Here is a 25,353-nt window from a genome sequence, read left to right as displayed (position 1 = left end):
AAGTTTTGTATTTAACACAGTAATCTTGTTGAAATATTTTCAGTTTCCCTCATCGAAAATAATCGATGGAACTAATCAAGATCTTTTGCAATGCCGAGTTGTTCAAAAACTTTTGCTGATTATTGTTAAAGTACGATCAAATTTGCTTGATGTGGATAAATCGGCCTCAGGCATCTGTAATGCAGCTTTACAAATTAAAAATTCATCATCGAACTTCTACGAGTTTTCTTTTCCAAGCTGAGATTGACTTAATTTATCTTAGCAGCGAAAGTATACATCATCAAATTAGACCGTCGATCATTTCTTATCTAAAAACTACACTTTGACCAAAGCCCAATATTTCAATTTAATGAAAGAAACATAATTCATTTTATTTGTATAACTAAAAGATTTACTTAAAAATTAATAAGTACGCAAGTGTTTAGAATAATTTTAAATAAATTAAAAAAAAAAAAATTAAATTAAATGAAAACTACTTTTAAGTGAACTTTTACGTGTGCGTCCAGCTTAAACGTTTTGAGCGAAAAACATCGTTCTTCTATTAAAGAAAAAAAAAAATGCGCAGGCTTACAGCTGCATGTACGATAATCAAAAATTACCAAGAATTAATCCATAAAACAGCACGGTGAAGGTTTTTTGTTTGTATCTATATACTAAACAATGCTTCACACAAAACTGCATAGAACTGTTGCTTGATGTGGAGAATCGTCGTCTTAATGACCAAATAATGGGGATTTCATTTTGGAGTGATACCAACTGGGGGCATATTTAGCAATTCATCCCAGACTTAACCGGACAATGTGATTCGTCTGCGATTGCTATTGATAAAACTTGATGTGTACCATCGACACTCTTGCGAACAACCGCAATATTCATTAAGTAGTTTGCACTTTAAAGTCATTATCTGCCTGTAAATAAAATCAAGCGTATGCGTGGCTTTCATTCTTTTGTGTAATGAGACGCTTCAAAGTATTATAAATTTAGCATTATAAGCGAAATTACCGTAAAACAAACCGAATTCTAACAGAAAAATATGTTGCCCTACCCTGCTTGAAACAAAAAAAGAAGAAGAACTTAACACCTCTATTGCAAGATCCCGGGTGTTGGCAGAGGCCAAATTATAACTAAAGTTAAGGAATAAAGTCGATAGCTGTGAGTTATGTACTCGGTGTAATAGGAAGAGACTTTATAGCTTTCGATAAGAGTGTGCATATTTCTTACTATCGGATCAAATACGCTTCGTTCATAAAATTATTATTGAGTAATATATTTAAATAGCAATCGAGTTTACCCCGGACATCGGGAGCCATAAATCAACAAGATATTACGCGAACTACTATTTCGAAATTTCTCGCTCACCTATATATATTTTTAAGGAAATTTTTGAGGAAGTTGGGCTATCTCGGCCAAAAGAAACTACTGCTGACTGGTGGGCCATCTGCCCATGAGAGGATCCAAGGGATTGAAGTAGTAATATCTCATTTAAAACGAAAGAGAAGAAGGAAACTTTTGAAGAATGTGAGCTGTCTCGGCTACAAAGAGTTCCCCTTGCGTTGAGAAAAAGGAATGCTTTGCAAAAGAAGTGCTACCTACATTCAAGGTTTACTGTTACTTGATGATGAGATGTGTTTCTAGTTGCTTGCACTAGAATTCAATAAAATGTTACAACGAATCTTGTAGTCCTCTGATAAAAAGGACCATAGATCCGAGAAATTGTTAAAGATTTGCCGAATTTCTTCATACGTGCCGTTGCTGAGCTAGCCAGTTCGGAAGATATGGTAGGTTTTAAATTTTTCTCCGACGAGCACTTCACAAACTGCTACAAGACAAGTGTCTATAAGAAATACACGCGCTTCATTCTTATAGGGATAAGAGGACGGTCGACCAAACGGGTAGATCGTAAGACCTGGAACATTTTGTATTTTACCCTACCTATGGTTTCCTTCGGCCCATGATTTGCAATGGCAGCTTTCCGTCAATAAAAATGTTTCATTATGGTATGATTTACAAAAAAAATTTTGAAATTCCTACAAAAAACATAAGCAAATTGTTTACTATGCGTTTAACAATTTTATTGAAATGCATTAAAAATGATGGAGAAATCTGAGCGAAATCGTCAAAAACTTTTCTAAATTGAGTAGTAAAATATAAAAAAGTGGTTTCAAGATTAAATTGCAATAATCGTCATTATATTGATCCACACCCATGAAACGATTCCCTAGAAGATGGCTAAGTAGTTGTAAGAGTTAAAGGGTCGTAAAAATATAACTAAAAACGCTATAATTAGCCACGGCCCACTACCAAATTCATTATCCTAGAGTTATTTATATAACGACATTTGACTACTAGCAAAGTACTCGAAAATGTGGTCGGATCGGGACTATTTTTAATCGCTTTGATCCTTCTTCCAAAATATGTTAGCGTACCAAATTCGACGAACAGACACGCTTAACTCAAATCAGTTTTTTCTCTCTCTCTCTCTGTCACTCACAGGATGTTACCTATACGCGGATCACGTCGACGGGCAGAAAAAAATGTAGGAGCGGAAGGAAATAAGGAGATAGTCACAGCTTAATGAGTGTGTGCCCAATCGGTAAGAGTTACGCTTACAACGACTGAATGCTCATTATAGTTACGACTAAAGTAAAACTTACTGCAGTAAGACTTCACCCCGCTAACACTGAGTTGGTAATCGCAATTCTTATTTATTCGGCTACTCTTGCGGAGTAAATCAAAAAAATTAAGCTAGAAAGTGATTTTGAAACAATCGGCACAATCGAATCCGGGTCCGGGTGCAAGTCCTTCTGCGTACATCTGCACAAATCCTTCTACAAACATACACAGTTGCACAACAAGTTGTTGGACTTGTAATGTAATGCTTGCTTATGCAATTTACTTTCTCTTTCTTCTTCTTATTATTATGCACGCACAGATGATAATTGCGCAAACATAACGTTGTTTGTGCCTCGATTGAAACGACAGCAATCGAGTTGTATTAATTTACAAAACACGAACGACTGTCGAATTAAGTACATACTCGATATCGAGAACCTTAAACTAGCATCAGATTTTAAATTAATTAATTTGCTGGTATTTTTTTTTTTTTTAGTGTACTCGCGTATTTATAACATTTGTTCTAAAATCAATTTTGTTTTAATTTTTTTGTTTTTATTTAACATAAATTTGGATAGAATTTTGTTTATAATGGGAATATTTTTAGAATTATAACTAACATAATTCACTTATTGTTTTTTAAATTAAGAAAACAGAATTTACCACTTTAAGAGGATAATGCAAATTATTTTAAACAAAAATATGCTTAATTTGATATATATATATATATATATATATATATTGAATTTTGTGTTCACTTTCTGATGATGATAATAATAATAGTAGTAATAAAAATAATTATAATGATGATTCATAAAGCATTTACATGTAGGGTTATTATTATATAACCAAAACTACAAAGACAGACAGAATATATTAGTTTACAAACAAAAAAAAAAAAAAGAAAAAAAATGAATATATAAACTTTTCCTTCTTCTCTCCTTTCAGACACAGGCTACGAGCTCTTACCCTTTTATTCTTTTTTTATTCATCAATTTTTTTTTTTTTTACATAAATTTTTTCCTTTGTTTCTTTCTCTTTTAAGCTGCCATCTTGTCTTTAATAAACATTTGATTATGAATATATATATTTGTGTATATGTATATATATCTTTTTTTCTATTATATATTTATTTGTTTTTACTTTTTTAAATTTCATCTTATTTTTTTTGTATTTTTAAATTTGATTTCAGTAATGTTTTTTTTTTCTATTACTATTTACATTGAAATATATTCTTATTAGATTTTCGAATAAAAAAACCAAGGTATTTGGAATTTCCTCAATTTTTTTCTTTTAAATTTTTTATGTTACATTATATAAATTATGTTTCTATCTTATATTATACACATACATACATAAAAGGTTTTGTTGTATTTTCATATTTTAATATCCTTTTTTGTTTGTGTATCAGCGTTTTTATGATTACAATTTTAAGATTTTCTTTCCTTTTGCTTTTTTTTCAAAGTATTTCTATTTATACAAGAAAAATTGCATAAAATTCTTTAAAGAAAAAATTAAAAGTAGAAAAAGTTATTGAAAATTTAAAAAAGCCAGAGTTATACATTGCTTCTGCTCACAGTCAAGTTTATCAATGATACAAAAAAAGCAAAAATTAACATAAAAAACAAATAATGAATTAAAACTAACGTATTATAGTAACATCAATAAAAACAAATTAAAAACATTAAAAAAAAAAGTTTGTATAAATGATTTACTAAAACTCTCAAAGGCTAGGGAGTGTCTATAACTAAACATAAAAATTGAACGAATTGTAACAGAAACCACTGAAGTGATTGGGGAATAAAGTAAGACTTCACTTAGTTTATTGCCGTGAACTGTATCGTACTGCTATTAAGCTAATCGTAAAGGTTTTAGTTTTGCTTAGAATTTGAAAAAATAAATAACTAACTCCTCATGTTTCCTAATCGATTTTAACTGAAGGTTAACAGCAAAGCTTAAACTGAGGTTTAGATATAAATTCGTAACAGTTTTCAATTTCAAGTTGATTTACAACATAAACTTATTAAAACTAGAATTTCAGACCAATAAAGGAATCACAAAACTACGATATGCTAACTCGCCGTGCTAACTAATTTAAACTACAAGTTAACATATATAATAGATATCTTGCTTTTGTGGAAAATGAATAAAACTTATCCTTAACCGCATATGATTTCAAACTAAATTTCTGATTTGTCTGAAAATTAAAATTATTTCGTTGGCTGCTTTTCAAATTGCAAGTTATTTAAATTGAATTTATAAATTTGTAATGAAGAATCTCAACAAATTCTCGTTTGACTTGAAATTTGACGGAAAATTTTAGTAGGAAGAAGCGACCTAAAATTCGTTTAGTGGTTTCTACAAGTAGAAATAATTTCAACTTAACAAAATTCTATACTGGCCTAGAAATGTTTTAAGCTTTGAATGCATTAGGTGACAATTTCTTTACTATACATTTTTAATTATAAGGTTCAAAGGTTACCTTATAATACAATAGATTAAATAAATGTACATGACGTTACGGAATTTCAAAGCACGTGTATGAATTGATATTAAAGAAAATAACAATAAAAAAACATAAATAAAAAAAACAATAAAAAGGAAATTCAAAATCATTAAACATTCATTAACAAACAAAAAAAAGAGAAAAGATTAGAAAATGTAAAGAAATTAAGTACAAGCCTTTTAATGTTTATAATATAGTTAATGAAAGAGAGAGTAACCTTCAAAACAATAACAGTAAATTTTATATATTTTCAAGTCCTAATCATTTCAACTCTGGAATTGAAATGCAGTTACATTAAAATAGAAATTTTCCCCCAATATCAAAGTATACGGTTCTGAACCATCGTAAGGTACGAAATAAGCAAATTCACCTTTAAAATTCTTCTTCTCTTCATAACCTGAGATAAAGTCTGCTTCACTTTCATTTAAATCGTTTTCAATCTGCACTACATGATAATCATGTGTTAATATTAAATCACCCGCTAAACCTGTTTTCGTTATTGTTATTCTTTTCGTAACCTCATTATCATCTTCTTCTTTATCATCATCATCATTATAATTTTCATTATAACCTTCAAAACCGTTAGTTTGTCTGTTTAGGCTATTGTTGTTTTCTATATCTTTTTTATTTGTAACTATTAAGTTATTTATGAAATTTATAGTTGAGTCTACTGGTGTGGTTGCTGATGTTGTTGCTTCTGTTGTTATAAACTTGACTGGAGCCTTAATTACTTCTATGTATTGTTGTTTATTTAAGTGATTGTTGCAATTGATCAGAGACCCTTCTGTTGTCACTGCTTTTGTTGCTGTTAATATAGTTGCAGGCAGATTTAATCACGTGCTTAGCCATGTTGAATTGCAAGTGCAAATGGTTGTTGGAATCACAGGTGCATAATAGACGCCGTTAGCGTAAATCAATCCCGGCGGACCGGCTTGTATTTGTATGGTCTGTGGTGGCATTGCAGCTGCATTTGTTTGATTTTGAGTCTGCTGTTGTTGGGTTGACTGTTGTTGTTGCTGCTGCTGCTGCTGTTCAGAACTGTTGGCCGGCATGGCACAACATATGGTGGCCGTTGCGGTCATAGTTTGTGGCTGCTGTACATAAATGGCTGTTGCCGTCGGCTGTCCAGACTGTTGTTGTTGTTGTGTTGAATGTGATGACGTCGAAGTCATTAAGGTTACTGTAGAATTGTTTGCTTGCTGCGATTGATGTTGTTGTTGTTGCAATTCCAATATATGATGCTGATGTTGCTGCTGCTGTTGATGATGCTGTTGCTGATGCTGATGATACTGTTGCTCTTGCACTTGTTTCTGTTGCTCCTTGTATAGTACTTGAGCGGCCAATGATTGAATTAGCATTAAGGTTTGACGTCGCTCATGACCCATTAGGCATACAGTCGAATTTTCGACCACATCGCGTAAATGCATCAGGTACTGATATTGCAATGGCTCCTCATCTATACCCCAAAAATGATTGCGTAAATACGCTTCTAATTTAACACGTTGCGTATTAATATCCGGGAAGTCAATGAAAAAACGCGAGCACATATAACGTTCAAGCGTCTTGATACGTTGTGAATCGACTGGCTTATAGTTGCGCACCAGCAAATTGCAATACTTGAGCAAACCGCCGCCACGTATTTCTTCGGGCTGCCGCGTTGAGATCAATTTCTTTTGCAGGTGATACAAGGCTTCTTGAAAGTCACCGTGGACGGACTCACCAACCACTGTGGGATAGAAATTCTCGGAAATGGGTAAAGCGGCACAATCGTAAAATAATAGCAGTGAATCTAAAACAATCTGAAATGAGTCGACTGAGAATTCGAATTGACGTCGCATTGTATCGACAAATTTCAATTCAACATTTTTGTGTCCGGGTGAATTGCCCAATGAAATCAATGACCAACGATCGCCATCGTTATTATTATTGACTTTAACCATTTTACCCACATAGGCCTCCTTGAGCGCACACGGTAAAATGCGTCGCTTAGAAACACCTTCGGGCAACAGATCTAGCAAGCTATTCAGTACTGCCGTTTTGACACGATCAAAGTGACGTGATGAGCTCAGTTCAATGGCATAAATTAGATCCAGGTCGTTGTATGGCTGATCCTCGGAGGCCAATACATGACTAGCTGCCCCACCATTTAGACGTACATCCTTGACTATAACACCGGCCCCACCAGAACCTACATCGGCTTCTAATTTACGCCTCACCAAATTTACCAAATCTTTAAGTGTTACTTCTAATGTAGGAAAATTACCGCGACCGTGTATGGCAACTTTTTCATCCATAACATGATGCAATTTGCGCACTTGTTCGAAAGACAAGACTGCTAAACGTTGAGTACCGCCCGTGTCGACACTTTCCAATGAACCGTGATCTGATGTGGACGCTATTGATGAACCGGAACTAGGCGATGGTGGTGGAGTTTCAGTACCACCATCCGAATGAAAACCATCATCAATTTGATAAACGTCCATTCTATCGGATCTTTGTTTATGATATGACGAATCGGGTGCGTCTAGTGTCCCACACTGCAAAAAAAAACAAAGAAGAACAAGAAAACAAAAATGCAATTACAAACATGACCTTTCAAAGTTGTATCCATGATTTCAGCAAAGTATAAAAATTGATAAAAAAAGAAATGACGTTATATTAACGCATGCGCCAGCAAAATTGCGATTGAGGTTCTATTTATGGTTATATCCTTTCATTTAGGGTTGTTAAGTGCAACTGAATTTGAAAGATAGGCTTAACAGTAAAATTGTTCAAATATATTTTGCTTACACAGATGGTTGCAAACATTTATTCAGATATAATACGGAAATCTATTAAATTAAATAAATATCAATAACAATAATAATAACTAACTCGGCATTTTATTATACAATCAGATAAAGTTTTCATAATTTTTTTCTTTATCTTTAACTCAGATTTTTTCTAAATCTTGTTTTTAGTTCAAGAACTAATGTTGACATTAAAATGAACATATATGTGGGGCAAATACTACTAGACAACGAAATAAAATAAATAGCAAAAAAGAAAACAAGACAATTACAATACAAATGCAGAAATGCAACGATGAGAATAACAGCAACAACAACAACAATAGCATATGTATGTACACAAATATATAAGAAGAACAACAATAAGAATCACAATAGTAACGACAATAATAGAAACGAGAAATCGTAGAAAACAATTAATGGATCATGTCGAAAGCAATAATAATGAAAATAATACAAACGCAAATCAATTAAAATAAACAAAATTTTATTTTTAGCTTTAAACGAATGTTTGCTATATATAGAAAATGTAAAATTAGCTAGCAAACGACAAGAAAAATTAAAAAAAAAGCAAATGAAAATTTCAATAAATGCTATCAAAGAAAAAAAGAAAATAAGGAAAAATCAACACAATCATGTTTGCTATACTGAATGCATGCTAGGCTTAAAATACAATTTAATTCTAAACTAATATTTTCTTCTGTCGGAAAGCAGGAACATAAAATTTCTACGCGAATTAAATTAAAGCTCTCGACATCTATCTCTTACTTGCTAGCAAAGGTATTCTAAAAATAATGAAATTTTCACCATAAACTTTTTAGAGGCATGCAAATGTGAGCAACACACTGGTTATTATGTCTATGTATATTGATCTCTTGTATCCGTTTAACGCCCCAGCCCTTCGAGTTTGGAATTTTTATGAATCCGCCCACAATCGTTTGTTCGGAGTACTATACTGTGGTGGCTAGCGCTTTGACGTAGTCGCCAAACTTTTGACTGAGTCTGCAGATGGCCGCGCATTCACATAAGATTCGACGGAACATTTCACTCGTGTCGAATAATATTGATTTAAACGCTCGTAAGCGTAAGCATAGTGCATACATTATCACGGAAAACTACACCACAAGTACGAAAATGATATTCGGCTGGAAAACAATGGAAAAAAATTTTCATAGTAATACTGACTGATTTTTTCTTGATTTTCACAATGAAAGTGAAAATTTATATGACCTGTGTCTTGTACTTTGTGAGTAACAAGCAAAAAAAACACGGAAGGCAAAGGTGCTCGCAATGATGGGCATTGTGTGTCCTTTGACCGATTTGGGTCAGTTTGAGATTCTTTTGTAAATTTAAAGTGATGTAATCATTTTTGCGAAGCAAGAATGTTTACTACAGATGCGCAATTGAACAGTTAAGCAGACGCACTGATAGATATGCTTAGGTGAATTCCAAATTTGAATTCGCCAAGAATTTATATACTTTATGGAGTTTTCGAAACTTACTTGTGCACTGACAAAGAAAATTAAATTTTGATACGATATAATTATTGGGATGGGGTGGTCAATTTTTGCCATTTTTATATAGGTGCTATGACATTGCAGATAGAATATACGTTCTAATTTTTGAATGTTTATTTGCTGTGGTATTTATGAATAAATAGCAAAAACCGCATTGTTTTTCTATTGGAAAACACGAACGAAAGTATTTTCAGTTTACGAGGCATTGTATGTGCGTCCTTCGACCGTTTTGGCTCCATATTCAGCACCAATCTACGTGTAAGAATTTCTAATGATTCTGCAAAATTTGAAGTCGATAGCGGCCAAAAAAATGTTTACAGCAGACATTACACTGACACACGGCCGAATGTGCCTAAAGTTTCGTACCAGCGTTTCTAAAATTCTTATAGAGTTACGTGAAGACAGTGCCATAGGATATGAGAGTACGGTTCCACTTCCTTAATCGGACTGTTCATACTGTTCATAACTGTTCAATTTTTTAAATACTTATTTTTTTATTATTATTCATTTAATCAATAATTAATCAGTACATAAACAATTACAAGTTCCATTATTAATTGTAATTAATTACGATTAAAATGAGTTTATCATGCCAGTAAGACTATAAAATCTGTTTCAGCACGAGCTAAAATACTAGATAGGATAACTCGAAGTGCCCAAGAAATTCGAGATAATTACATAATTACTATTGCACTAGGGACTATAAAATTTCCTGATTGCTGCTCTGAAACTATACACATTAACAATAGCCTCGATATTAGGCGGTAGCCCGTTTCATAAATTCACAACATTGATAAAAAAAACCTTAATGGTCTCAAATACTTATGGTCTGGCAGAATTACAGTCATCGTACACATTTCACATATTAAGAAACTATGATAGATCAGAATTTAAAATCCCAGTTGAAAACGGCGACATTCTGTCGTATTTGTGCTTATTGAAAATGTATCTGGCACACTTTTTGAAAGTTAAGTGTAGCTTGGCCCTCGAAACGCGATCGAAGTGGCTGTACACGATGGCTTCATACGATATAAGTGGCACAACAAGACATTTAATTAATTTTAACTTGGCTTGAGTTGATACAAACGAGCAGAATAAACAAGGTTTCACGGTTGGCAATCACTGCATCACCCATTCTAATATTAGGTAGAGGGTCAAAATCGTGGTGTCATCTGATATCACACTTTTTGAATTATTCAGTAAAAATGGAGAGAGAGAGAGAGAGAGTTTGGCTGCGATGTTTTCACACATCTCCTATGTGAAAGGATCTTGCCACAAATTTGTTTTTCTTCCTGCAAAGGGTTCATAATTGTGTAAAGCTGAATTCAAAAGACATCTACGAAAATCGCCGAACTCCGTCGTTCGTTAAAACATGCCAGAACAGTCAAGGTTTAATTGTATCACTTAAAAAAAAAAAAAGTCGGAAACGACTGCCGATCACAAATTTACATTCCTTTGATTTAATAGTGTATGTAAGAGACAAGAAAACTTTTCCTACGAATTTTGATGAAAAAGGGTCATAAACTAGTTTCTTTAACCTGACAATACAGGTTTTCCTTAAATACATATTGTTGCCAATTGTCAACATTACACTTTCACTTAATTTTCTGGTAAAACAATTTGAAAATAAGATAACACTGGCAACAATATACATTTAAGAGTTAATAAAAAAACATTATGCAAGGATTGCTATATAAAAAGATATGACCACAATTCCGACGCTATGCATTTAAGGGTTGAGAGAAAGACAAGCTTTTCTTTTGTTGTAGTTGCTTTCATCAAAGTAATCAAGAAGTCAAACTAATAAAGTGTATTTAAAGAATTCGGTATTTTTGCTTCTTTTCTTTATATGTGCTATATGAAATATTGCCATTCTGTGATTTTTTTTTTGTTTTATTATCAACGTTACCGTTAACTGAAAAACTAACAATAATAAAAAAAAAAAACAAACAACATTTTTGTACACGTCATTACTGCGATAATATTTCCAGATATTAAATTTATTATTAAACTACACAAACATGATGAAGTTTCAATTGTCCCGCTATGAAAGAAAACATGTGAGCTTGCAGTGTTAGTTAGATATCATCATTATGATCGTCATCATCTTTCAAATAAATGTTATTTAGAGTGCAATGAATTACGTTTGCTCTTGTTAACCTAAATACTATGATATATTACGGTCCGTTAATAACTACCTAATAATACATGCAAACAAAGTCGTATCAGTAAAATAAAAAATAAAGAAAAAGTTAATTAGTGGTATTTAAAGCGTTTTTAAGTGGAGTTTCAAAAATTTTTTTAAATGCGATAAAATTGAATATCAGTCACATAAAAAAAAAAAAACATATATTGCGTCGTATCGTGGATACCTCGGATTTGAACTAAAGTTAAACGTGGTTAGGCAAATAAGTTTTATTTTTTAGAATCGGCTCGAGTGGCCGAGAAGGAAAAGGGTCTCGGCTAACAACTTGATGGGCGGTGGTTGAAATCTCAAGTTAGGTAGAGTTTTAAATAAAACCGATAGTCTTAGATGCATGCTAGCGCTGCAACGCTTAAGTGCGAAGTGCCTGTTCTTTTATTTAACTTAATTTTAAGATTAAGTGGAACTGGAATGTAGGCAATTGGTAGCAATATGCATTTAAGGATTACGACTTTAGTCTTACAAATTATTTCTCTGGCTAAATGAATTATAATAATAAATAATAATAACAACTTAGAGAGAAATCCAACTAAATTTTTAAAAACGTTTTGATAATTTCAGTTCCTTTCAAAATACCCTTTCGAATTCTATAGTAATTAATGTGGATGTATATGTGGGTAAATTTAATCCGAAGTAAGTTCAAGTTTTCGGCGTCAGTATTTCAAGATCAAATCAGCAAGTGTTTAGAGAGACGGACATATATATTAAAATTCATTGGATCCGCTTGAGTACCCGATTAAGTAAAAATCTCGACTATTAAGTCAGCGTTCGCGGGTTTAAATCTCAAGTGCGACAGAGTTTACTTTGGTCGCTCAGGCGAGAAAAACGCATAACACTTATCGGCCACTGGGCAGCAGTCAACTCTTATCCCTATCTTTTTGTCTTTCCTCACTTCATTCGCGTCGTGACATTTTACACGCAAACCGGGCATCCCCTTGCTGACTGGATTTAAGCGCGTTTGTCTGCCTTGATTTTTTTAAGACATTTTGATGAAATTTGGTACACTGACATGGTTTGACAAAGGACCAATGCCATTGAAAATGGTTCGGATCGGACCATTTTTTCAATCACTTCCCTGTCTATATTCCCTTCTTTCCGTGTTACTTGCGAAGGGAACATTTGCCTTGGTTTGGGAGAAATTTGATTTTTTTTTAATAAGATGCATTTTCAATTAGTGAATCAATGAATCCTTTTTGCGACCTTCTTTAGACAACTCGTATCTCAAATGTACTAATAAACTTGATATATATTCAGATTTTTAGTAATAGATTGAAAATTACTTGTATTTGTACTCTAAACATGTTTTTGAGTTTTAATTCAAGACAACGTTTAAATATAATATTTAAATTAAACAAAGTAATTAATTTGTTTAATGCATTAATAAGATACTGAAATTTATGTTTATTTTTATATAAAAAACAATTCAATTAAATTCAAGTTTGCCATCCATCAAGATTTCGTATGCGTGAAACGCAAGCATTATCACTTAATGGTACATTATAATACCGGTTGGAATAAAAAGAAAGATTTTTTTCAAAAATTTGAAATTTGTACATTATTCATATATCGTACATTAGCATAACAATAAATGGAATATAGTTTATTTCATTGACTGGAACTAGTGCACAATCATTTAAATCATTTTTAACATTCTAGCGGAATTGTTTGCATTGTTGCTATGTTCAAAATTGTTAATTTTATTTCATATCCGAATTCGTCGAATTCGTAGAACTAGAAGCAAAAGGGAAAACTTGGATCATACGCTATTGAGGCAATCTGTAAGATCATGTTTAAAAATTGAAGTGAACGCACAGTCGCACACTTTCCAAATATATAGAAAAAAAAATTGAAATAAATTTCAAAGACCATTGAAGGACATCGCTTTAAGCTTTATTGTCTTATATTATATATTACATAATTATCTAAAAGTGCAATGTAGAACAATTTGGTCCTTCTCCCTGTATTCAAAAAAAAACATCACAAGTTTCTTAACCAATAACAATTATTACACCAAAAGATAGTGATATATTCTAAGCGTTTACTACACTTAGATGGAAAAGCTGTAAAAATATGCTGAAAAATATATGTATTGTTCGTTATTGCCAAAGTCTGAATCGATTTAAGCATGTCTGCCCGTCTGTCCAAATGTGGTAAACATTCTCTCGCTCTTAAAAATAAAGATATCAAATTTAAATTTGGCCAATACGTTGGCGGTTATTGTAGATAGGTTGACATAGAAAATGGTCCAGATCGACATGCCTACAGTACAAAATAAACTGAATATGTTCTTGTTTTCTAAAGCAGAAAAATTGCTTTGTATGTTGCTACAACAGATTCCACGATATCGCATATTCACATATTGTGTGGGTGATACTACACACCTATAAAAGAATGGAAAAAGTCGAACGCATCTACTTCCTGTTCGAATATTGTAATGTGATCTTTTTTGCGTTTTTTTTTTTTTAAGTAATGGTACTTAAATATCACTATCTTACTTGCTTGGTATAGAATTATATTTCAATAGAGAATTATTTTTTTACATATAAATCAAATTTCTCTAACCATTATTTTTATAAATTTAAGTGAGTTTTTGTATTTTTCTCTACCGTTTACCATGATATATTAAACGTCGCGGTTTATAATTACTAAAAAAAATTTGCCTTACTGTGAAGTATAGCATGTAAACGCCTTGCGATCTCGTAAGTTATCTTTGCATCGCAACAACTTTCGATTCGCTATACATATATATAATAGACCCTTCGCTTACTCTCTTTCTTAGATATAAGAGAGAACTGTCATTTTAAAGTATTTGTTTATAATGCTAAATATATACAACGACAACTTGAATGTCCGAGAACAGGACGTTAATTTTCTCTTTTTTCCGTTCAATAGAGAATCCCAAACATCGCCGTGGCTATACCTAAAGTGACTAATTCAAATTTTTTATTTTTTTTATATGCCTAATTGCTTACGGGTAGCTCCCTTTATGTCCCCATGATGGCCACAAAAAAGAGAACAGAGAACAGAGAGACAGAGTTACAAAACGGCTAAAATGGTAGGTAATTTTTATGGCTTTGACGATAGAACATCGACAGACACTCACTACAGCTACACTAATTCTAAAGGATAGATTACTGAAGATTGAACCCCGACATGCTGACTTGGTACTTGTCCTTCTTAACTACTTGGGTATGGCGTAGACTATATAGGCTATAAATGAATTGTTTTCTTATTTCTCTTATATTACGAAATAATTTTTACGATTGTTCATACAGAATTCATCAACGAAATTAATTAATGGATATATGAAACAACGACTTTTAATAACTAGTAATAAGAAGATGAGACAGACTGATGTAAAGAACACTATTGAGAATTTTTGAAGAGTATTTCCATATGTCGCAAACAAAGAGATAAATGTAATCTTAATATCGTTAGCAATAGTGGGCTAGACATGTGTTTCTGATAAATAATTTTTAAGTCAAAGAAGCAATCTTGCTTATAGCATATTAACATGGGTTGACATAAAACATTAAATTGTTACAGCATTCTTTCAACAGATTAATTTACCATTGAATAATAATAATAATAAAAACAAATGTTAAGAGAATGTTTTTGAAATTTAAAAATTCACTTGAATTGAAATTTTTGTTGCAGTAAATCTCATAATAAATTAAGATTATATTAAAATAAATTAAATGTTATCCATATGTTTTGTAATTTTTTTTTTGTTCGCTATTCTCAATGGCACGGTCATTAATTTGGCTAATTTACCGTATCTATATATATTAATTTGGTTCATGTATGTAGTGTGCATACATAAACATAAACATCTAAAAACATGTACCCATTTATATTCAAAAAATTTGCGCTTTCAATGCAGAAGGAAGCAATAAAACATTAAATATTTGAATATGGTTACATACTCGCGCCGTGCTTAAATGTGAAGATTAGATGCGATTTGTTTGTATGTTGCTTCTTTTTTTTTAGTTTACTCAGGTAAAAGTGCAGAATTAATCTTTTTGCAAGGTTCTGCGCTGCTGATAATCGTTAAACGCACTTCAGAGTGTTCATCGTGGCGCTCATGCAGTCAAGGACATGTAAGGGTATCATAGGCCTGTTATTACTCAACCTCATTAATTGTTACAAATAATTTGCATTTTATGTTGGCATCGATAATCCAACCAAATCGACAGTGAATAGGGAAGTGGGGGTTAAATTTTTACCCCATAGATACTCAACAGACGGTTACAATAAAAAAATACACACACTAAAAGCCTTATGAGGACAAACGAACAGACGAAACTTAAAGGACGGGTTGATCTGATGCCCTGAGCCGCTTTATACGCAGCCCTGTCATGGCTCCTGATATTTTTATAAGCGGGGCACGGAACTCCGTGAACTAAGAACGGCCATACACCTCCACCCATAGATTCAATATATCTTACGCGCCTATGTTCTTCCATTGTGAATCCTTTTCGAGCTCTCCTTTTCAAGGTTTGCTTGATGATTTTATATATATATATATATATGTATATATATAACTTTTTCAACTATTTACGAATTTTTGCCACAGTTTGGGTTTTTTTTTTCTTTCGTTTCTATGAGATAAACTTTAACACACTTTTGAGTAATGATCAGTGCTTTTTGTTTCATTTTCTTTCCTTCTTTTTTGCTTATTTTTATAACTTAATGATTATTATACACTTCAGATTATACAATAATTACTTCCGTAAAATGTTAAAAAAGGAAACGAAAACATAAAAAAAAATTGCTATCAACGCAGACACAGAAAATTCATGTGAAATGGCAAAGAATGAAATGCCTTAAGATCTCAGATGAAATGAACTGAAATTTGTTATTTGCTTTTTTTTATCTTTTCAAGCTTAAATAGCTTCCGTTTGTTACGTGGTACAAAACAAAACAAAATGTAGTGCCGTTCATTTATATTTCGTCTTTTTTTATTATGTGTAACAAAAGACAAAAAAGAAAATATACATAATTTATAATAAGATTTTGATTATTTCTCGATAATATAACTAAGAGCTAAAATTGTCATAAACATGCATTTATGCACCTTTTTCCTATTTTTTTTTTTTTTTTTTTTGTATTTTGTAGAAATATATAAATACATTCATTTATTCTTATCAATTTTGTTAATGTATTTTATTTAGAAAATTTTTATTTTTTTTATTTAATTTCCCTTTTAAAGAAATTTCTTGTTTTCTTTTCATTTATCACCCGCTACTTATATCTATATACATATTTACACATATATTTTCAGTTATAAAGTTGTTTTTACTTACTGACACATTAACGCCGATCTAATGCACTGTAAATTAATTATACTGTCTCTAAATGCGCAAAGCCACGCACACACATACACAGACGCATACATATATATATATATATATATATATATATATATATGTGCACATTTTCAAACAAGTTAAATTACATTATTCGCAGAATGAATATAGAAACGCTTCTGTGCTTTGTCCGTTACACATATAAAACAAGTGTCAGTTTAGTGGTTATATGGTGACATGACTTTTTCTAATTTGATTTTTTTTCTTTAATTTCTGTTGATAACGTAAATTTCATTTACTATTGCTTTGGTTTCCTTTCTACCCTACATATTACTGTTGTTATATACGGTTATAGCTTACAGAAATATTTATAGTAATCAAGGTGAGTAAAAACACAATAGTAGGCCAGGGCCCACCGTTAAATACCTCAATGCTTTTCAAAGTAAGGCTTTGCATAGGAAGTGATCGTAAAACTAATCCAATTGGAAACATGTTCGTTCTTTGGCTAAAACACACATCGACTGACCAAGTTTTATCAAAATATTTTAAAAACCTGCGATCTGTGCTTAAAAACATAAGATGATCAGACAGACGGACAATCTTAGAGTCACTTTCTAAATCGATGGCCGTAGTAAAAGGTAGGTCTAGCCCAAGTTCTTCTTGGTGTTATTTACATCCACACAAAATTAGTATACATTTGTATGGCAATTGCTGCTGGGTATAATAAACATTATTATTGGATTTTCCCGAGCTTGGCGACAGACCTTTTAGGGTATAAAACATAATTGAAAATCGTCTATGCTCGAAGCATTAACATTCAAGCAATCAAATTTCTAGATACAAACATATCTTGACCGATCGAGGGGCCCACCGATTTGAAGTTCAATAGGCGTAGAGAAGTTCCAACTAGAAATGGGAAAATTTTGCTATTATAAACATTGTTATAATTAAGAGACGCCCTACAATAGTTGATTTAATAATTACGACCTGGCTCGATTTTTAGCCAAACAGCACACCGGCAACACGAAGACGTAAGCTGGACCTAGGTTATAAAATACTCGCTTGAAATAGATTTTCATAAACTTTGAACTGATAACCATCTCATATTGTATGAGTAAATAATAAATGCCTTGGACTTCAATGTATATCGAATTCAGACTTGATTTTCAGGCGATTTACAGAACTGTAATGACAACAAGCATAAGGAAAACAGAAATTAATTAAATAAAAAACGCAAGAACCAAATTTGTATATTTTTCAAGACGATAAATTATGTATTTATGCCAACGTGCAAGCGCACCGCAAAGTTGTTTGACGTAACTAAAACAACATTAAAACAGAAAACAACAATGAAAGAAATAAAGAAAGCTTTATTCGCTTTGCGGTTTATTCAGTTGTATATGTAAATGTATTATTTTTTTTTGCAAGCATGCTCCCGCCTGGACAATGATGGTTTTAGGTTATTTGCGTATGGCGTTAATCAATCCTGAAACCACACCCCTCTCTATTTCTCTATTCTCTCCTCTCTACTTGTCTATTTTTTCCTGAAAATATATGATCACAACCCCTCAGGGAATGTCCCGTTACACTTAAACACAATGACAACCAGAGAGATGGAGAGTGAGAAAGAGATTGCCTCCCTCTGTCTGGGAAGCAAATTTTACATCTCTATCGACCCAGCACGCACTACGTAGCTACGGTCACAAAAAATTTGATTTGATTTCTGCGCTTCTTAACTATGTGGCTATGCAATACCCAAAATAACAATAGCAAAACATGAAAGACATGACAAAAACGATATTGAATGAGTTCGGAATAACTAAGAATATAGTACGCTTTACAAAGTCCCTTACGTCCATAAGTGGCCTTTGCACAGTTGGTGAAAAGACAAAGTTAGAAGGTTGTACCTCAGGCAATCGTTAAATACTCTACACCACTTTTGTCATAAATTTGCACCCCGTTGTATGCGAACCCTTAAACAGGAGTATGCCTTCAACAATTGAGTTATCCAAATCGAAGATAGTAAATTACCATACTGTACCAATGTTCTCTTACAAAACGCTCAAAGTCAGACATCACTGCTACACGAAAGCTTACTTGTTATGAGAGGATCTAAAGCGTGAAACGATATGGTTGCTATTGAATAAAGCTAATTTTATTTATTTAATACAAATATCTTATTGGCATATAAGGACTTATTTTTTTATAATAAACGCATGTGAAAAATACATGTCCAAACTTGGGACATTTAGCTTATATATTTAATAGTTATTCTCAACTAATTTTCATCATAAAATAATGAAAATTGTTTTTATATTAAGGCTTAATTAAAAGAGCTCTAGAGAGGGAGAATACGTTTATATGAAGGGAAATACAAAAAAAAAGAGCTATTCGAATCAAATTTTCTCACTGTTATTTAATATGGGAAAGTACTACTTTTTCGCCAATTGTTGCCGAAGAAATATTAAAAATCGTAAATTTTTTTCATGTTAATCGTTTCTCAAAGCAGGGCTTAGCGAGTAAAAAAGTCCAATGGTCCAAATGTCCCCATTCGGACCATTTTCACTATGGAATTAATCGTTTAGCTGAATTAAATCAGATTACATCGAAATATCTCCAAAATTCCGAATTCTAAATTGAACACAAAAATAGCTTGATAGAATTCAGGCAGACAGACGAACATCTTAAAGGGATTCAGAAAATTGATATAGACAAATGTTTTGGAATGATTTACACGTCCATTCAAATTTAATGTATATATGCTTTTAGCACAAACACTGCATAGTATAATTAGGTACAACTTTGTATAGCTATATAAAAGTGTAAATCATTTGATAATTCTAACTTGTACACGCATACATTAGCAAATTTTATAAGGTTCATAAAATTTTTTTTCAACTATTCGGTTATTAACCTTTTCCGTTTTAAATGAACGTTTTCGAGATAAGTATATAACGCGCCAGCAAAATTGCTAGTGGCAAATTCATTTCATTTACATAAACTATTTCTGTTTACATTGTATTCCATCCTCTATCAGAGCAAAGAACGACCTATTTTTGATAGAAATGCCAAAGAATATCACACGCGGACCTGCAGATGTATGTTGTTGACAGAAGAATATTGGTGAACTGATTTAAGCATCCATCAGGTTCCAAATAACTTAGAAGCGGCAGCCACAAAATATATTTAAGAAGGTATTTTCTTTTATAGACAGTCTCTACCTGTATATATGCAATGAGTTAAAAAAAAAATTCACGCTAATAGGAATACAATAACTTTTTTTTCATTCTTTCTATAATTTACTATAATTTTGCATTTCGAAACGAAAATGCAATATCAATTAATTTGAAGAGTACGTTTTAATTGAATATTTATGTCATCTTTTGATGATTTATTATTATATTATATTTTTTTATTTTGCTTTCGTTTATTTAATTATTTTATTTTTTTATATACACATGCATAGGTATAAATTAAATTCTCCACACTTACTTAAAATGATATAAGATACAAATATTGCGTTAAAAATTAAAAAAAAAAACAAATGTAGGTTCAAATTTTCGTTATTATTATTGCAGGAGCTTAAAAAAATGAAGTGAAAATTTTCTTTCATTTTTCATAATACACAAAACATATAAAAACACGTTTCAAATTTTTAAAACTTCACTGGTGATGGAGAGATTGGAGAGAGAGAGAGAGAGGAAGCAAAAAAAAAAAAAAGAAATATGCATGACAGCGTTTGCGAACATCTAAAAAGTGGAAAAAGAAAGAAAAACAACTCAAGTTGTTTTATTTATATTATATGAAAAGTGGCAAATTTTATGAAAAAAATAAAGAGAAAAAAAAGTAGTTTTATTTTTTTTATTTTTTTGTTGTTCGTACCGTTAAAATTACGTTGGTATTTTTTTTCTTGTTGATCTGCCTTTTAATGTATTGGCATTTGGTTTCTTACTGAACTGCACAACTAAATATCATATATATTATGGCTATTTTATATACGTATGTGCGTACGAATGTGTTAACAGACGATACAGGTTGCTAAAATTTACGCACACTTCGTAGTGTGTGTGGATGGTCACAACTATTACACCGCGAGGGTAGTAAATAATGCTGTACACATACACAGGCACACGCTCAGGGGCGTTACTCAAATATTTAATTAAATAAAAAATAAAACTAATTTCACAATAAAAATAAATTCACGAAATTTTTTGTTTAATTTGTTTAAAAATTATTTTTGGCTTTTCTCCGTTTTATTTCCTTTATAGAAAATCATAAAAATTTTTTAGTTTCGTCTTCCTTATAATCTTTTTTTTGAATTTTTTAAAAATATTTTGAAATAACAAAACGTCTGAGGTATTTTCTAACTAACCGTCACTAACGTCATTTCACTTTGTCACTTCAAGAGAGAGTGTTGAGAGAGAACTAAAAAAAATCTAGAAAATGTTAAGATTTATATTCATGTTTGTCTCTATTTCTTGCTCTCTTTTTCAGAAACCAAAGAAATCCTCTGAGAGCAAAAAAATTTTTTTACAATAACAATGTTGCCAAGCAATCGTCTCAAAGTATTGAGTGTATTGAGTATGTGGGAAATTATTGAATGTGATGAATTTTGTTTTCAGACCATTGAAAAAGCACTCGAGAAAACAAAGAAATTTTATTCTCGCAAATTCGTAAAGCCACTTACTGATTCCAGCTGTGAATTAGATGAAGTAAGTGAGCGTTTTGTGCATTCAAGAAATTTTAATAAGACCCTTAATGTGAATGAGCACAAGCAAGGGAGGAGAATGGATATAGCAAAATACTTATTTGCTTTTTTTGTATTTTGAGCGCTTTTTCGGCAGCAGAGAAAAAGCTTTTTCATCTTTAAGCACAATATTAGAAGAAAGAGAGAAAAAGCGAAAGAGAGAGCCGGAAAGAATGGCTAAGAGAGGGAATTTTTGCTTAATTTATAATTGCTTTGCAATTGTTGTTTTCTTATTACAGAAGATACTTTTCCTCTCGCTGTCTTGTTTTGTGGTGCATGTACAGGCAAAAGAACTTTTTTTTAAATTTTCGAACAAATTTTAGTTGTTTCCTTTGCTTTAAGCCTTTTAAGGGTACATTCTCATTCTCATTAATTTCATTCCCGTAAGCCCCGTAAGGTTCATACGGTCAACGCGGTAATATATGAGAAAAATCGAATTTGGTCTGATTGAGAAAAAATGAATTTGGTCAGATTGAGAGTCGGTTTGAATTTGGTCGGATGCAGGATAATTGAATTTGGTCAGATTGAGAATAGGCTCGATACCATCGAGCGTCAGTGAATTGTGGGCTGTGTACTACTTACTCTCATATGGACGCAATTTTTATACGCTTGCGCTCAGATGGACCGAATTTTTACATAAATACATTTTCAATTATTGAGAATCGTAAACAAACACATACCCTTACTCTCAGATGGACGCAATTTTTACACGCTTACGCTCAGATGTAGTCACTGTCCAACTAACTAGCAAGTAGGAGGACTACATCTGGCTACTCACGGGCTATGCACTAGGACAGTACATACGCGAGCAGCTGCGTTGTCAAGAATGTTTAGAAGACCTCACCAAAAGAATAGAAGATGCAAATGACCCAAGCGACTTGGCCAGCGAAACTCACCAATATCTAAAACCCGAATTTGCAAAGCCCGAAGTATATGACGCATTTCGTGACGCCTGTGACATATAGAAGTTCGTGATGATGTACCATATGGTAGAAGAAAACATCGGCAAGCGCCTGCAGGCAACAATACTAGCACGGATTGCCTTCTTCAGGGAAGCAGGCTTCTATCCCGACGGAAGAAGCCACCGAACATATCTGCTAGGCTTCATGATCAATGTGCAGCTAACGGGAGTAAACTGGGTCCAAAAAACTATGAAAAATGTGTCTTCTTTTTAAAGGAACATCTGGCGGAAAACGTAGCAAAGTAAAAGTAATCAAAATTTTATATTAATTCTTATAAATTACTTATTTTTTATTTTCTATTTCAGGATAGGAAAGGTACGCCCACGAAATCGGAATGGGATGGAGAATCGAGCTTCCTTTTGGATCTGACATATCTTTTGGAAAAAACACAAAATGAGTATACCCCCATCTTACAGTGGTGGGCATACAGATATTACCGGATATATATGCAAATGTCTGAAAACAGAATTCATAAAATTCCATTAACATATGTTAAACGGCATTTGATTCACTTGCAATTCGATTTCCAAGGAAAGTTAAACACATTTGAATATCTGTCTTTAGAATTTGTTTGAAATTCAGCTTATGCCAATTACCACAGCTATTACTATCAATAATGAATAATTAAAATTTCGGATTACCGAAAACTGTTACAAAATCCTCCTAAGCAATCGTTTTTTCTTCTTCAACAAGCCAAATTGCCCTTTTTGATTATGCCAGTAATTGGAAATCTTAGTGCAAATGTTTTCATCGGAAGTGGCTGTTTTGTTACTTTGCTAATATTAGAAAGCTTTAAATTGCATGCTTTTCTCGACGGCTAAGAATGCAGACCTTTAATAATTGCATTCGGTTACCGAATTATTTTCGCAACAAAACGAAAGGGTTTTTAAATGAGCCCGGTGTGCAGCTTGAAAAAAGTTCGAAACGTCGTAAGTATTTTGGAACACGAAATGTATTTGATGAAACCGCGTGGGTGCAGCCTAGAGAAATTTCCGAATATAACAATTCAATGCAATTCCAAATTATTATATTTCAAATATGTTATAAAGATTGTATAATTTTAGGGCAAATTTGGCATTATTATTTCGCAGCATCTGCACCGTTTTCATTTCTTCACTAAATCTAACTTAAGAAGTTAGTGACTAGAGGAGTGGTGAGTAGAGAATATGGTTTTGCTTGAATTCGTCTTTAAGCTAATAAACGAATATATTTTCGCCAATTTTATTAGAACTTATTAATATTCACATCCTAGTAGGGTTTCAAAATACTTTGTGCTCTTGCAGCTTCTTGTTCTATTTAATATAGGAACCCCACATTATTTGAATTTTTTTAAAATTTTTTTAGCAAATAATTCCTTTAAAATTAAAACAAGTATAAAACACTATAGGCTATAGCTCACAATTAAATATCTTACCTCACCACACCGACTTAGTGACTTTTCAAAATCAGTCTTTATATAGAAAGTGATCGAAAAAGTGGTCTGATAAGAAAAACTTTTGATAGCTTTCGTCTTTGGCCAAAACACTTCAGGGCATGAAATCAAAAATCTGCAGGCTGTGGATTGAGCATAACAAATCAAAGCAGACGGACGGACCCGCAGACAGACAAGTTTAAATCTATTCAGAAGGTAATACCGAATCAGTCGGCATAATAAAACGTTGCTCTTTCGAAAGTTCCTCTGGATGTTGTCTACATTTGCACAAACTTACACCTTTTAGCGTGGTTTGTAAATTAACAATAAAATTCATTACTTTCAGAACTTTTTTTTTATAAAATGTAACTCACATTTTCGGACAATGGGAATAATAATAATTACATATTGTAGACACCTTGCTTTTCTATCGTTTTCGTTTATCCTTCAAAGATCACTTAACAAGCAAAATAAATTGGAAAAAAAAATGTTTTCATTATAAAGCATGAATGCTTGATCTTTTGGTTTCACAAAACTGCCTGACTCTCTTCAGTCCAGCTTTATAATGTAGAAATTCTTTAGTTAAGATTTTGTAAGACAGTTTAGAACGTTAAGTCAATCATGTGATATCCTTTTAGCCAATTTGATAATGAAATTATTGAGTCGATTGAAATTGAATGAAATGAAATAGTATGGAAAATTTTTTTTTTTTGAATATTTTTCTTAAATAATATGTTTTTTGGCACATTTTCAAAATGTTTACGCATATGCACAGACACACCGACACATGCAATCACACCTGTATTTATTTTAGATTTAGAAAAAGAAAACAACAATATTTTGCATGCATTCATCTATAGCTACAGTTTTTAACCAAAAGAAACCTTGAGTTTTTTGTTGTTGGTTTTCTTTTATAAAATTCTCTTTTGCTGTTTTAAAAAGAATTCGAAAATGAATATGTGTATACACACAGAGTCCATTGAATATCGTCGATATATATATATATATATATATATATATATATATATATATATATATATTAATCTATGGGCCATTCCCTTCTTTTTTGTTTTTATTTTACAATTAAAACTACAATCATAATCACACAACAACAATTTCAACAAACTTGTAGTAATCTACCATATAGACACACAAAGTATTATATTAAAATAAAATTTTTTAACTTGTTTTCTTCTCGTTTCATTTTCGTTTTCATACCACAAGTTTATGCTCTTTTTACATGTAAAATTAAGTTGCTGTTGTTGTTATTTTTGTGTATATGTGTGCCTATGTATG

General features: G+C 32.0%; 2 protein-coding genes across 5 annotated transcripts in view; both read right to left on the bottom strand.

Annotated features, from left to right (window-relative positions):
* Positions 1-5,352: 5,352 nt before the first annotated feature.
* On the bottom strand, positions 5,353-5,952 carry LOC119642278 (the record flags this gene model as incomplete). The annotated part of the gene is made up of 1 exon (XM_038041375.1): positions 5,353-5,952. A coding segment is annotated over one exon (567 nt), but the record flags the coding sequence as incomplete, so codon positions are not given.
* LOC119642241 (terminal nucleotidyltransferase 5C-like) overlaps positions 5,856-25,353 on the bottom strand; it is a 182,239-nt gene continuing 162,741 nt past the window's right edge. For 3 of the 4 annotated variants that reach the window (XM_038041303.1, XM_038041304.1, XM_038041305.1), the window contains one exon: positions 5,856-7,656. In XM_038041303.1, the coding sequence (XP_037897231.1) occupies positions 5,953-7,656 (1,704 nt within the window). In that variant the 3' untranslated portion in view covers positions 5,856-5,952. Of the gene's footprint in view, positions 7,657-20,819; positions 21,161-25,353 lie in introns of those variants that run through there. The other variant, XM_038041306.1, reaches the window with a different exon arrangement.

The sequence above is a fragment of the Glossina fuscipes genome, unplaced genomic scaffold (genome assembly GCF_014805625.2).
Source record: "Glossina fuscipes isolate IAEA_lab_2018 unplaced genomic scaffold, Yale_Gfus_2 221, whole genome shotgun sequence".
Taxonomy (NCBI): Eukaryota; Metazoa; Arthropoda; class Insecta; order Diptera; family Glossinidae; genus Glossina; species Glossina fuscipes.
This window is presented reverse-complemented; position numbering and strand designations above follow the sequence as displayed.